Here is a 15,757-nt window from a genome sequence, read left to right as displayed (position 1 = left end):
CTCTGTCCTTCAGTAAATTCTCCTATTCGAATATGTAATCAAGAGGATAGTTATCCTCTTTAACAAACTAAGTGAACCCTTGCCGGCTACTCCCTCTATTTTTGAGTATATCACGTTTGATTTTTTGGGTTTGACTATATAACTAAAATAAATATTTTTTGATTTTTTTTGTAAATAAAAATTTTGATCTCAGATTTTTATTCAAAAAAGGAATTTATTAAAAAATAATAATTTTAAATATGTGATCAACTCTTCTGTGCCAAAATGTCAAATATCATGTATTGCTAAAACAAAGGGAGTATAAAGTTATGGGATAATAAAGTTATAAACACTAAGTTAATTACATAAATTGGGCCATTGAAATGGCAGCGCGAAATTTGCATCCGCTAATATCCATAATCACACTACAATACTACATGTTCACAGAGAATACATATGATCATTGTCATCATCAATAATGTTCATTTTAGAGGACAAAGCACATAAATAAATGTACAAGCTTCTTACAACTTCGTGCTAATCCAGCCAACTTCCTGTTCTCAGGGCTAAATTGTTTTAATTGATGCTTTCTTGGAGTAAAATCTTCTGTACATGGAATCAACTTCGGTTAGATAGTAGGTTCCCGGAGATAAGAGGCTACAGTCTTTGCTTGTTACAAAGTCCTTCCCTCCATATCTATGCTCCATTAGCTTCATGATGTCGACAAATTTTTCTGGAGATACCTGTGTGAAGAAAAGCACAATTTATCAAAAGCTATTTAAGCTAAACATAATGTTTTCATCAGTAAAAGCAACAATGATTCAAACATTAGTTGATATCAAGGTATTAATGTTATACTGGAAATGACATATAAGCTAAAGACAAATTACCTCAATCCTTGACTTCAACTTCTCACCAATGTTCATCACCTTAGCGATGTTGGACAAGCTGAAAGGATGCTCACCATCACGGAGATGGAAGGAAAACATTGTGGCAGATAAACCACTTCCATAGGAAAACATTACAACCCTTTTCCCATCCTGAAAAGGTTGAATTATAAACATTTCACGTAAACTATAATTGTACTATAAATCAGGCTAGACTGCCATAATCCATATATAGGCTAGCTATGTACCAGTGTGCTATGCTTGTTGTGAATAAGGGAAGCAAGTGCCGCATATAGTGATGCAGTGTACATGTTGCCAACTTGCTTTGGTACCAAAGTCGATGGTTGAACCTTTACCTCATACTGGGACTTCGCGACCTGCTGCGTTGCCTATAATAATTGCTCAAGGGATCAGCTTATTTAATTTTGCAATCCTACTAATCTTTACATTTTCTAAAAAACAAATTGTTGCATATCGAGTTAGTTCAGAATCAGCTTTCTTGTTTTAAATGGTCCGATTAGGTCCCTTTGCAGATTAGAACCTAGTGAACTGGATTTTAATAAAAACGCATTGAAGATTATTCAACATTAATGACTCAAATTTATAAAAATGAGCAAACTATATGACAGAGAGAGACGAGAGGTGATAGATAAATACTATATATAGAAGACCTCAAAAACTCACTTTTTCAAGATCCCTGCTAGCGTAGCTTTCGTCACCACTTAAAGTTGCAAACGGTGCCAGCTTTTCTTTAGTGCTCTCATCAACAGAACTGCAAACAGCATTCATATACACACACATGTTAAACAGGTATCTTCTAGCACAATGTAATGGGAATCCAAAAGTTTAAATTAGCCACCTTGCATTCCTCAAGAAATCATTGAACATCAGTCTTGCAAAACTCTTCTGCACAAGCTGCAGAGGTTAAAGAAAAAATTAAGATAACCTAATCACTAAATCTTCTGCAAAACTAATGGGAACAATATCAAATAATTGGCATTACATAAATACCTTGTTATATGGTGAATGAAATACAAAGCTGTAAGCATCATCCATAGAAAATTGTTTGCCCTCCAACTTCTCATACCTATTATTGGCAAGATAATTAGAATAGTACAACTTTTAGGTTCAGTCAATCCAAGTTTAACGAAAAGAAAAAGGCTCCGACTTGTATATCAGCTTACTTGTGACAATAACGTCTATAGCAAGAATCAAGCGCCATTAGATAACAAGTTTGTGAAAGCTTCCCATCAACAACCTATTATGCATATGATAACATATTAAAATATAGAACTGGCTAGTACAAAGGAACTAATTATAGAGAAGCAAATTGCATAGTAGATGTATTGAATGAATATAAATCAATCATTTTAAAATTATAAACAGATTATGTATGTCTGGAATTCTCTACAATCAAAACTCGTTCGTTGCCTCACTTGACCTATATGTAGGTAGTTTCGAAACCAAGAAAAAAAACAAAAAAAAAATGCTTTAGGCATATACTAAAGTAAAGTCTGTATAAAACTTAATCCAATCATCTTGTGCCCTCCCCTGCATCTTTGGCTGCAAAGTGGAGTAGTAGGCACAAGAAGAAATGTTGAAAGCTTTCTTTCTCGTCTCAAAAATAATTTGAAGTGAAGCATCATATACAAACAGATATAAGCATCATTATTAGGTAATTGTTTTTAGAAAAGGAATAAATAATACCGGATATTCACTTGCAAGATTGGGCTTGTAAAAGTCATATGCATGAGACATATGACTTCCCCTAAACTTGCTTTCAAAAGCAATAGGGGCATCAGGCCCTATTAGCATAGCAATAGCAGCTGCTCCTCCAGTGGGCCGAGCAGGTCCCTCTGCATACACCTGATGACATAAGACTCGGGTAAGACTTAAGAGACAGAACTAGCTTCACGGACCGATGTTATTAATACTTTAAAGTCAAAATCGACACACGCACAAGAATTAGCATTCCACCACAAAAGGAATATCTCTATCCAATAATATTTCCATTCCCTATAAGATTGGCCGAACAGGCGAACATTAATCAGTCGGATCCTATAAAGTTAACCTTCTATTTATGAGACATTAGAAATCTTAGCAAGTACGGTTAGGTCGAAAATGATACATATTTCCTTTAGTAAGATGCTACTCAAATACAGACAACTGGGACTTGGGTGCATGATGGCAACTTCCTAACTCGAACGAGGTCATGGACCTCAAATGTCTCTCTCTGCCTCCGAATGAATTTTGGTTTTCAATTATTGTTATAATAAGTACATAGAAACATACATATGAGTGGACACACTGATCACTGATGCCCATGTTTTTCAGTACTAGTATGACCAGAATGTTTTATACCTATCTATTCTGTAGATATTCTTCTTACGAAAAACAAGGAAGTTCCTTGCATGGATTTAATTTGATTTCACTTGGAGGTCTTTCAAGAAGTAATAAAAAGAGATAATTACAAGATTCCATGAAATAATACTATACAAAAAATGTTTGTAGCCTGGATAAATAACCAAGGCTGTCTGCCCAATATCTGTGCTGCTAACATTTGCAGCTGCACATAACACTATACTTCAAAATGTGAATCAATGCTCAACACTTGTTCAATTACACTAATTATTATTTTAAAAAACTAGACACTGGAAAACAAGGAAATACCGCGCTATCTGTGCACACAACAAGCCCAAAACGTCCATCCCATGAACTACTCTCGACCCAATTGACACAGTTGAACAATGCTGCAGTTCCTCCATAACAAGCATTGGTCGAGTCAACACCTTCTATGTCAGTATTTCCACATTCCTGGTCGTTTTACACAAATAGAAAGAAAAGGATGAAGCAGCTTAACAAACTAAAGCAACACACTCCAAAGGAAATACTGAAGCTGCTTGACAAAATCCAGGTTAAAATAATTAAATAAAGCTCTACCTACTTTTTACTCTATTTAAGCAAACAAAAGTCTCTACTGATGTTTTGCAACCGATAACTCTTAGAGTTGAACTATTGCTATATCTGATTTAAAAGGAAATTGTTTCTTGGTACTTAATTACAAAACCCTGATATTGGCATTTGGCATACACCAACGTTTTTTAGATCTTATAGGTCTACTCTGTTGCTACTAATATTCTAGAAAGTTAATCATCAAATGACATAAAATTTGTTTCTAACCTGTTAACTTCCTGATAAAATGACGTTGCGAGGGTATAGCTCTATTGCATACAGATTATGAGAAACTTTTTATATAAATGCAACCACCAAAATCAAGACTATCACAAAACATATTAGCTTTTAGCATGCCATGCTAGTACAACATAAAGAACATTAGTCAACACATACTGCACACATGTTCAGCACATAAATCATCCTAATATGCAGCAGTTCAGTGATCACCAGCCAGCAATCAAGTGAAAAATGCAATTAAAATGATTAAACCTTTGTTGATACTTCTTGATAGTGTCCCAACCAGCATAGGACTACACCGTCATAATTCATCAACGGCCCTTTAAATAGAAAAAGAAGATACTTACCTAAATAAGTAACAAACCAGCACAATAAGAACTGATAGTACCTCAAAAACTTGCATGACAAATGTCTTAATGGACTTGCTCTTGTCTATCACAGTTTCACTTCCCACTTCCAGCCGTCCAATTTGTGTTGGATCAATTTTGTATTTTTCAAGAAGTGATGTGACAACTGTTAAACTGAAGATTTTGAGGTCAGTACATGATAAAGGGACTAACATAACATCAGGGTCATAATACCGTGATGGATCCTATTGTTGTCATTGACTTGAAACAAATTAAAACTAATGCAATAATAAATGACAAATAGAGGTCATGCAATTTTCTAGAACGACAAAAAGAGCTAATTGAGAACAATTAATAACAAAAGTCACTACCTCATTGAGATAACATCTTCCACTTCTATACAAAATCCCATGCAATCTTGACCTAATCCAATGGTATATTTTCCTTTACTTGCTCCATCATGAGCCTCTAGTATTTCCTATATTAGCAGCACAAAAGTTTAAAAGAACGATGCAGACAACATAATATAGAACTACATACACAATAAAGTACCAACATAATGGACACTGGATCAAAACACAACTAAGGTACTATCTGAGCTTAAAATTATTGATTTATCTTTTCCACTTCACGGTATATGGACCTTAAGTTATAAAATTGGAGTAAAATTAAAATAATATCGTAACACAAGAAAAAAGATTGCAAATTAAATTAGACAAAGTAGTCAAGTCAACAAACCAGAAAAAATAATCAAACTCAAGAATCTCATTAGAATAACAAAACTTGTTTAAGATACCTCAAGTTTAATGTTAAATGTAAACTAATCAAGTAACTGTTAGATTATTTACTAAAAAAATAGTAAATTAAAAAATTAAAAGGGAAAGTAGATAACTAAACTACATGTGTAAAACACACGCACACACTGTGACAAACTGTAATGGTCCCAATTACAACTCAAACTAAATGAATAATGTATATACAAACACAAGCTAAATGAATACATATCCAAACTGTAACAACTATGACTGTAATGGTCCCAACTGAGATCTACTTTGTATTAATTATTAGTTCAATTACATATTTCCATTTTCCCAAAACAAAGTGTTAAGAACTAATATATGATTTATTAAGTTCTTTTTTTTTAATCCTACAGATTTTAAGATAAATGGTAAATCACCATGGTTATAGCCAACAATTTTATAACTTATTATGAATAGTAAGATTAATATTTTATACTGATTTACTCTCGACCCATAGATTAGTCTTTGGAGCTGAGTGTTAAAGTCGTGTTTTAAGAGAACCGATCACTTAACACAAAAAATAAAATCAAAAATCACAAGAACTGGACACATGGCCACTTAAATACATTCCGGTGGACATGTTCTATAGTTTGATCAGACTTGCTAATACTTTTCAAGAAGTGTAACAACAAAGAATATTTACACATAATAAACAAAAATGGTAACAGATAGTTAGGATTAAGAAGACGGTCTATAAATCAAGAACAACAAGTAGTAACAGCTGAGTTATTATAGAGTGTTGTAGAAAACACCTGTTGAATACATGTAGGAGGGAAGTAGATTTCCATGGCCAGGATTCCCACATTCTTCAACGAACCCATCTCTCCTTAATTATCAAATAACAAATATTTATAACTCTCTCTCGGTGTGTGTGTGTGTGAGAGAGAGAGAGAGAGAGAGATGAATGCGAGGAATTCGGAAACAAAGATAGAGACGAAGAGGGTTGATGGTTTCCGTATGGAAATATGTGTAGAGTGCCTCCAACGTTTTATACTTGCAACGGAGTTTGGCCCGCTTGCTGTTTTATCACCAAAAATCGGGAAATAAGGTAAAAAATTGATTTTCAAAATAATTAATAAATAACTCCTGTAAAATTTTTATTTTTAAAATTAAATTATACTCCTGCATTGACATCAATAATATTTTTTAATTATTTTATACTAGATCGTCATGTCGTTTTAGTATTAATTTTTTGAATCATTTTTTTGTCTCTAGCAATACTCCCTAAAATAATAACTCTTTGAGAAATATGTCCGCTTCTATTTTCTTATTTTACAGTAAATAAATAAAAATTTGAAAAAATGAATAATTCGTTACAAATATAGTACTAAAATCATGCAAAATTTGTGATTCAGATCTATATGTGTTTTCTTGACAAACAAATTAAAAAAAATCATTAAAACATTGAATCTCAGCCGGGACAAATTCCCGAACTGTCAACTACAACCTGATTGTGAAACAAAAATCGAACTAACCAAATAGCTGTTTTGTTTTCAGATTGTTTAACACATAGAATATTTAAATTCTATAATCTAAAAAGTATTACAATGATATCTCGAGTAATCCAACCTACATCAATTCTGAAAGTGACCTTCACATAAGCACCATCTGTAACCCAATGTTCAGAATTATCAGTTATATAACTGATATTAGAGCAACAAATATCCCTAAAATACGAACATTTTTTTGTTGTGAAATGTGAGTTTTTGCGATATACACTACCGTCCCAGATCTGATATAAGCGTTACAGATCTCCCAATATATCATATAAATCCTTCTTAGTGCGACTACCGAAACCGGCAACAAAAGACAGAAAATCATCACAGCATAAAACACTAACATCCCAAAAATATGGGCACGACTTACAACCTTGATAACAAAGTACTCGACAAAATCTCACCAAAAAAGAATTAGATCATAGTGTTGGGCTATGCTGAGCAGGCCTAACTCCACATTAGTATGATATTATCCGCTTTGGGTTGAGCCCGCACGGGTTTGTTTCTGGGTCACTCCCAAAAGGTCTCATTACTAATTAAAGTTGTCTGGCTGCTTATATTCTAGCAAACTGCCCCTCCCACAAACGATGTGGGACAACCCCTAACAATCTCCCCCTTCACATAACGGGTCCGACCCCCTCGGCCCATACTGAAAGTCCATCTGGCTATCTGCTCCCCCGAGGCCCATACTGGAAGGCTCGTCTGCCTTTTCCTTGAGCTCATTCTGGGGCAAGCCCATCTGCCTCTTCCTAGGTCACTTCTGGAGACCACGTGAGATTGTTATAGACCGTTATAACCATAGCTCTAATACCACTTGTTGAGATTTGCTGAGCAGGCCTAACTCCACATTAGTATGATATTATCCGCTTTGGGTTGAGCCCGCACGGGTTTGTTTCTAGGTCACTCCCAAAAGGCCTCATACAAATGGAGTTATCTGACTTCTTATATTCTAACAAACTGCCCCTCCCGCAAATGATGTGAGACAACTTCTAACAATCTCCCCCTTCACACATCGAACTCGACACCAGTCGAATCTGCCTCCTTCAATGTGATCGGACTCCCCTTTGACCCATACTGATACCACTTGTTGGGCTTGCTAAGCAGACCTAACTCCACATTAGTATGATATTCACTACTAGAAATAGTGCCTACGACATCACCCATTTAACATCGGTTAGAAATGTCACCGATGTTAAAAACAGTTTTAACATCGGTCGCTTTAAAACCGATGTTAAAGGTGTTGTAAGACATCAGTATCTTAACCAACCGATGTCTATAATCGTTTTTAAAAAAATAAAAAAAGCCCGCTTCTTACTTTCCCCCGTTGATATACCAAAAAATTCCCCCCAACAAAAATTTTATTCTAAGTTTTTCCCCCCTTAACCAAAACCATTTCCCCCCTCTCTCTCATTCTCTCTTCTCTAAACTCTCTCACTGTCTCTTCTCTCTTCTCTCTGAAAATTATATTCCCCTTTCGCACTCCTCTCTCTCTCGCTCATACTCATCTCACTCCCGTTCTCGCGCACATTGTCTTCTTTCCCTTCCGTCTGTCTCCTCTCTCTCTCTCTCTCTCTATATCCTAGACCCTGATTAAACCATAATTATCTCATATTGTAACTAAATTAGGGTTCCAATTAAACCCCAAATTGAACAACACCTTCAATTATTCAAATTCCAGTTACGAGGAACCCTAATTTCTCGACCGACTTAGTTTCGTTTATTGTTGATTTGATTTCTGTTATATATCATTTACTTTCATGTTGCAGACTCATATTTTCTCAAGTCATATTTTGGTTCCGCTATTGATGAGAATCAACACTAACCATTAGGTTTTGTGCATTTGATTCACAAGTTCATCCACCTCATATGGCCGTAGTTCTCCCAATGGATGGATTCCACATTTATCATCTTTAGCTCGATGCCATGGAGGTAATCTTTCTCTACTTGTCAATTTACGAGTTTTTTTAAATTATTGAAAAAATTAAGATTTTTTTATTTATCTTCTATTGTGTATGTTAATTTTTGAAAATTAGGATTAAGTATATTAAGCCCGAGGTTGAACATGATTAAGTAAGCTCGTAATGAGGAACATGTCTCCAAGGTTGAAGTTGAAGCAAGTTCGGGGTCAGGCAACAAGTCTATTGAGCATGTCAAGGACACCACACTACCCACTCTAATCTTTATGCACATTTTTGCTTTGATTACAATAATTCTGCTTTTTCTGTGTATGTCTCTTTTTGCTGATATTGTGTATGTTGAAATCTGTGTTGTGGATGTGTAGATCTATTCTTGAATTGGATATGGCGTGTTGTTTTGTTCATGTAATGTTCAGTTTTACGGAATGTAATTTGATATGCAATTGCGAAATGTTTAGATTTATGTAATTTATTAATTTTGTGAGTTTTAATTACAACATTTGCTCATATACTCAACTTCTTTCCTATTGTTTAGAACATAATCGAGCATGATAAATTATTATTAGGAGTAGAGTATTGCACACAGGATAGAGCGTAATTCTTAAAATACTATTTTTGTATAATATCTTTATAAGTAAAATGTTTTGTTTTCGTGAGCGATGTCAATGCTTAGAATTAGGGAAAACACTGGATTTTGATTTTATTTTTCAGTATTGACTTGCCTCATTAATGTAAACTTTATTTGATTTCCATGACTGTTTTCCGTGATTTCCTCACCAAGCATCTAATGCATATTTTTTACCGTTTACAGGGACCCCACTATGTCTGCACGACCTTCTGGACATTTGTTTGCATAACATGTAGTGGGATACAGTGAGTACGTTAACCTAATTTATTGCATTTGTATAAACATTTCTTTAATGCCGACATCCTTGTTGAATTGAGATTATGTCTCACCTTAAGATCCGCAAAGTACACTATTTTAAAATAATTGTATGATTTGCCATATGTTCAACTATGCATGGCATATGATGCTCAATAAGGTTCCTAAGGTGGGAGAAAAGAAAACATTGTGTTTATGGAAAAATGTTGTTTGTTACTTGTTCAGTTTTCATGGTTTGCATCCGTGAGTTCACGGTGTGTGTGAACTCCGTTTCCATGTCTAAATTTACTTCACAAGAAGTTGAAGCCCTTCAAAAAGGCGGTAATCAGGTATGATAATATTTATTTAGTTCTTTCCATTATCATCTGGATTGCTTATTTGCTTACTATAATGGCTTCAGCGTGCAAGGGAAACATTTTTAAATTCTTGGAACCAGCAAATGCAGAGGTTCCCTTATAGCAGGTGAAGTTATCTACTTCTTGTTGGCCTCTTTTGCATTTAATGCAATGCCCAGTTATCTACTTCATTTTATGATACTACCTGTCCGAATTTACAAAGTACGGTTAAAACACACGTTAGGACTTCCATATCTGCAGAGCGTAGATTGGCAGGATCACTCATTCGCCTTTACTTCCATGATTGCTTGTTCAGGTAACCACATCATACCATGATAATGTGCTACATGTATTTTTACAACTTGCATTACTTGATGATTCTCCTACTATCCAAAGCGAGAAGAGTGCCCCTCCCAATAATAATTCTATAAAAGGATACGATGTCATAGACTGAGCCAAGAAAGCCGTTGAGAAAATATGCCCTAGAGTGGTATCTTGTGCAGACATTTTATCTATAGCTGCTCGTGATGCTACTGTTTTGGTATGCCCATTAAGATTAAATTTCCTTGTTATCACCATGCATTGATGCACACACACTCCTATACATGAGACTTATCAACCTCGTTGGGATTTCTGGGGAAGGTGATTGTCCTATTTCTTCACTCTCAAATTTGATTTTATCATTTCCTTTACCATCATGTGCTTTTAGGCATAAAGTTCATATCTGTATTCATTATAATTTTTTGACAGAGAAGTATCTTCTCTTTTTAATAATAAGGGTTAATATGATGATTTTTCAAAGCAAAAATCATCTTATCACTTTTTTAAAAAAAATGAAATAAAATATCTTATCACCCAACACAGTAGAGAATCAGGGGGGCTCGGCATGTTTTTATTGAATAAGAAGTCGATGAATAATTAGGTTGTCTACATTAAATTTAACAGCATAACCGTCCATCCCTCTATTGATCTTTGTTAAATTCCAGTTACTTGATTATTTTTTGATTTTTCTGTGATATTTAATTTTCTGAAATTGACTGTGTAAATATATGCTTCTTAATTTAGTTGTAATGTTCTTGTGATCTGTTTGGTCAGCCCTATGCGTTCACGTATAATCATGTAGTTACTGTTTCAGATACATGCAACCACTATTGTCTAAATTTCCAATGATGGTGGTGGAAGGGAATCATGAGATAGAAGAGGAGGTTGATGACAAAATGTTTGAGGCTTACAGCTCTCGATTTGCATTCCCATCTGAAGAAAGTGGATCTAAATCAACATTCTATTACTCCTTCGATGCTGGTGGTATACATTTTGTGATGCTTGGCGCCTACACAACATATGATAAGTCAGGTAAAAGAACACATGAATGACAATATTCCTTATTCTTATCCAATTCGACATGAAAAGTGATCTGGCTAAAGTTTACAAAAAAGTGACTCCATGGCTAGTAGCTGTTTGGCATCCACCCTGGTACAGCACATAAGTAGCACACTATAGAGAGGTCGAGTGTATGAGAGTAGAAATGGAAGAACTGCTATATAAATCTGGGGTTTTATAGTTTTCAATGGACTTGTAAGTTACACGAGTGCTTCATTAATTTCCTAATAAGGTATGTAACAAGTCAAAGAACGTGTCACGACATGTTGACTTATATGTTAATAGGGCTGTAACTAGCAGAGCACAACTGCTAGTGTGCTCATGTTTGGGTTTGGTTAAGAAATTACAGTGTTTGAACTCAGCTCGAGTTAAATACGGGCTCGAACAATGTGTTTGAATTTGATTCTTTGAAAATGTACAGTGTATAGAATTTGACTTTATAAAGTTTAATTATCGGTGTTCAGAAGCACTTTATCGAGCTTAGCTCGAGTCTGACTCCACAATAAGCTTGATCTTCGTTGTTTGCAAACACTTTATTCATATTCCACCAACTTAATGAATCTTTTAGACTTAATGGCATAGTAGAGTTTGGTGGGAGACATGCACATATATTTAGAAGAACAATGTTACTACCCAAGCAAGTAAAGGTGAGCAGAGGGAGTCCGCTGGTTACTTTTCTTTTTGGTTATTCATCTGTTATAATTCTATTTAGCTTCATCTGCAGACACGTTCAAGTTAAAGGTGAAGCCAGGAAAAATATATCTCCTCTGATTTATCAATGTTGCACTCAATGATGAACTCTTTTTGGTATCCCCAACCATAGTCTTACAGTAGTTGAAGCAGAAGCGATTTCTGTGATATTAGAATGATTTTTCGTATGTATATATATATATGTTTTTTCGTTAATACTAATTATATTACTAGCATTATTAATGACAGTATCATTTTTTGATTAATTTTGTTTTAAATGCTTCTTTAATCTATGGTTTTATATCACTTTCCACTTATGAATCTATGGAATGAAAACGATGTCTAAAATGTTAAAACACATCGACTTGTGCAAGTGAAATCGATGTCAAAAGTAAAAGTTTATATTAAAATAATTGAAATAAACTGATGTCTTTCACTATAATGCACAACGGTTCCATTGAAAAATGATGTTAAATAAGAACTTTGACATCGCTACATCAAGGAAAACCGATGTGATATATAACATATAACATCGTATCTTGGAAGAGAACTCTTGTCTAAGGTCCTCTTTAACATCGCTTCCACAGACCAACCGATGTACTATAGAATTTAAGACATCATTTTTTTTAAGAATCTGATGTCTATCAGTTAAAAGTTCTTCCATGTTATTTATAGTGCTTTTTAACCTCCTAAATACCATTTTTCACAATCTAGTTTTAACATGTTACTAAAAAAAGGGCTAATTATACATCAGTTTGCTTAGAAAACCGATGTCTATGTTAATCTTTAACATCGGCTAAAAACCGATGTTATAGACCCCTACCTTTCTCTACACATGTAAAGACATCGGTTTGAAAAAAAAACATCGGTTTATAACCGATGTCTAAGGGCATTTTTCTAGTAGTGATTGTCCGCTGTGGGTCGAGCCCGCACGGGTTTGTTTTTGGGCACCTCCCAAAAGGCCTCCTTACTAACTGAAATTGTCTGGCTGTTTATATTCCAGCAAACTGCCCCTCCCACAAACGATGTGGGAGAACTCCTAACAATATCCCCCTTCACATATCGGGTCCGACCCCCTCGACCCATACTGAAAGTCCATCTGACTATCTGTTCTCCCGAAGCCCATACTGGAAGGCTCGTCTGTCTTTTCCTTGAGCCCATTCTAGGGCAAGCCCATCTGCCTCTTCCTAGGTCACTTATGGAGCCCACGTAAGATTGTTATGGACCGTTATAACCATAGCTCTGATACCACTTGTTGGGCTTTGCTGAGCAGGCCTAACTCCACATTAGTATGATATTATCCGCTTTGGGCTGAGCCCGCACGGGTTTGTTTCTGGGTCACTCCCAAAAGGCTTCATTACTAATTGGAGTTGGCTGACTGCTTATATTCTAGCAAACTGCCCCTCCCACAAACGATGTGAGACAACTCCTAACACATAGTTTTATTGAAAAAAAAAATTATAGATAAATAAAAGATGAGATGGGAGAGTGAAATGGGGTTTGATCAATCGATGGATGAAGGTTGGAGAATGGAGAAGCGGTGACTAGAACTCTAATTTTGGGGTCGACTCTCAAAAACCCTAGATAGATCTGTATATGTTTAAATGAGTATAATTGGTGTAATTTACAAATTTGTAACTTCAATAAAAAGTGTTCAAATATTTGAATAAATATAAAGTGATTGTCAAAGCGTATCGAGGAAGTCTCTCAAATCTTGCTGAGAAAGACTTGCACAGCTTCTTAAGAAAGAAACTTAATCAGGAAGACTTGTAAAGATTATCGAGGAAGACTTGTAAAGCTTATCGAGGAAGACTTACAATACTTAATGAAGAAGATTTGAATAACTTACTTAGTAAGACTTGTAAACCAACTACTATAAATAGCTCATTTAGCTAATGAAATGAGATACAACTTTCTCTCTATATCTTCTATTCTCCTATACTTCCTCACATTAAACATAACTAATATTTTCAGTCAAGGTTTATAACACGTCATCAGCACGAGTCTCTGCCAACTGATGCTTTATTCTCGAAAGAGCTACGAATTATTCTGACCCACGAGTCTCTGCTAACTAAAGCTTTATTCTTGAAAGAGCTACGACTTATTCTGACCCACGAGTCTCTGCCAACTGAAATTTATTCTCGAAAGAGCTACGACTTATTCTGACCCACGAGTCTCTATCAACTAAAACTATTTCATAAAAGAGGTACGATTTCTTTTATCATTTTATTCAAATTATTATTACATATTTATTTATGTTACTAATTGAAATCTATAAAGATGGCTCTGTCGTCAAGTAATACTACTATAAAAATGGCGCTGCCGTCAAGTAATAATCAAAAGTTTTCTGGCCGGCTATGCCGTCGTAACTTTTGTATAAAGTTATTATTTCAACTTGTCAGTTTAAATATTATGTGACATATTATATCTTATTTAAAATATATTCAAAATGGAGAATCTTACAAAATTAGAGTGTGTCGCCTTGGATGTTTCGGGGAATAATTATTTATCATGGGTCCCTGATGCGGAATTACACCTTAGTGCTAATGGCCTAAAAGATACTATTGACCCGGAAAAAATCTCAATTGTTGAACAAAATGAAAAAGCAATTATCTTTCTTAGGCATCACATCCACGAAGATCTAAAATCTGAGTACCTCACTATCAAAAATCCACTCACCCTTCGGAATAATCTCAAGGATAGATTTGATCACCAGAAACTTGTTCACTTGCCATCTACCCGATATGACTGGATTAATTTGAGATTACAGGATTTCAAATATGTAGCTGAATATAATTCTGCTCTTTTCAAGATAAGCTCAAAATTAATTTTATATGGTGAAAATATTATTGATGCTGAAATGATTGAAAAAACCCTCTCAACCTTTCACCCTAACACTATGATCCTGGATCAACAATATAGGGAGCGGAATTTTCAGAAATATGGCGAGCTGATATCTCTCCTTCTTGTGGCTGAAAAGAATAATGAGTTTCTACTGAAAAATCATCAGATACATCCCACAGGTTCTGCCCAGTTACCTGAAGTACATAACCCGTCATTCCTGAAGAATGAACGTGGGAAAGGGCATAAAGGAGGACGGGGTTATGGACGAAACCGTGGACATGGAAATTTCTGTGGTCGGTTTCGCAATCAATATCATTCTGGCCACCTGAAGTGGCAACGTGATGGTTACAACTCTGGCCACCATAAATGGCAACGTCAAGTGCCAAATAAAAGAAAGGCACCCCAAGAAGGAGAGAACCGAGGCATCTGTCATAGGTGCGGATCTGAGGGGCACTGGCAACGTACTTGTCGCACACCCAAACATCTTGTTGATCTCTACGAGTCATCCAAAAGGAATAATAGAAAGAGAGTTGAAACCAACTTCGCTAATTATAATCTAGTTAATGAACCAGTCAATAAGGCCTCAAATGAAATAGATACTAGTGTTAATCTTTATTATGGTTTAGACGACTAGACTTCATATGTATTGTCTTGATTTACTTATTTCCTTTGTATTTTACTTATTTCCATTATGTACTCATTTTATACTTATTTCATGTTGTTGTTCTATGTACTCGGTGTATTTTTAATAAAGATGTTTTTCGTTTATATATATAGAGATGGAAGATATATGCATTGTTGACTGCGCAACCACACACACTATTTTACAGAGTCAGAAATACTTTTCACAGTTGACTAAAACCAAGTCACATGTATGGACGGTATCGAGTACATCAAATATAATCAGAGGTTTTGGGAAAGCTAGTTTTCTTCTACCAAATAAGACACATATACACATACAAGAGGCTCTATACTATAGCAAGTCAACTAGAAACCTACTGAGTTTTA

The 15,757-nt window shown here is 35.1% G+C and overlaps 2 protein-coding genes across 2 annotated transcripts; one reads left to right on the top strand and one right to left on the bottom strand.

The window, feature by feature from the left end:
- Positions 1-252: 252 nt before the first annotated feature.
- On the bottom strand, positions 253-6,184 carry LOC141684772 (hydroxymethylglutaryl-CoA synthase-like). Its single transcript, XM_074489891.1, has 12 exons — positions 5,958-6,184; positions 4,777-4,883; positions 4,447-4,579; positions 3,537-3,680; positions 2,574-2,732; positions 2,051-2,124; positions 1,878-1,953; positions 1,726-1,781; positions 1,551-1,638; positions 1,115-1,255; positions 870-1,019; positions 253-722 (listed from the first exon to the last, which is right to left on the bottom strand). The coding sequence occupies exons 1-12, from the start codon at positions 6,024-6,026 to the stop codon at positions 546-548; spliced, it is 1,374 nt and encodes a 457-aa protein (XP_074345992.1). The 5' UTR covers positions 6,027-6,184; the 3' UTR covers positions 253-545.
- Positions 6,185-14,354: 8,170 nt separating this feature from the next.
- On the top strand, positions 14,355-15,383 carry LOC141686325 (uncharacterized). The gene has a single exon (XM_074491366.1). It carries the CDS (start codon positions 14,355-14,357, stop codon positions 15,381-15,383), a length of 1,029 nt encoding a protein of 342 aa, XP_074347467.1.
- The last annotated feature ends 374 nt before the right edge of the window (positions 15,384-15,757 follow it).

The sequence above is a fragment of the Apium graveolens genome, chromosome 9 (assembly GCF_009905375.1).
Source record: "Apium graveolens cultivar Ventura chromosome 9, ASM990537v1, whole genome shotgun sequence".
Classification (NCBI taxonomy): Eukaryota; Viridiplantae; Streptophyta; class Magnoliopsida; order Apiales; family Apiaceae; genus Apium; species Apium graveolens.
Note: the sequence above shows the minus strand (reverse complement) of the source record. Positions and strands in the feature narration are given on the sequence as shown.

What these genes read in the sequence shown, in the direction of transcription:
- LOC141684772 (XM_074489891.1), bottom strand. Translation starts at nt 6,026, where the DNA reads ATGGGTTCGTTGAAGAATGTGGGAATCCTGGCCATGGAAATCTACTTC. An exon ending in TTGTGTGCACAGATAGCGCG is followed by an intron (nt 2,733 to 3,536) that starts GTATTTCCTTGT and finishes TTATGTCATCAG; the next exon opens with GTGTATGCAGAGGGACCTGC. An exon ending in AGTTGAAGTCAAGGATTGAG is followed by an intron (nt 723 to 869) that starts GTAATTTGTCTT and finishes TTCTTCACACAG; the next exon opens with GTATCTCCAGAAAAATTTGT.
- LOC141686325 (XM_074491366.1), top strand. Translation starts at nt 14,355, where the DNA reads ATGGAGAATCTTACAAAATTAGAGTGTGTCGCCTTGGATGTTTCGGGG.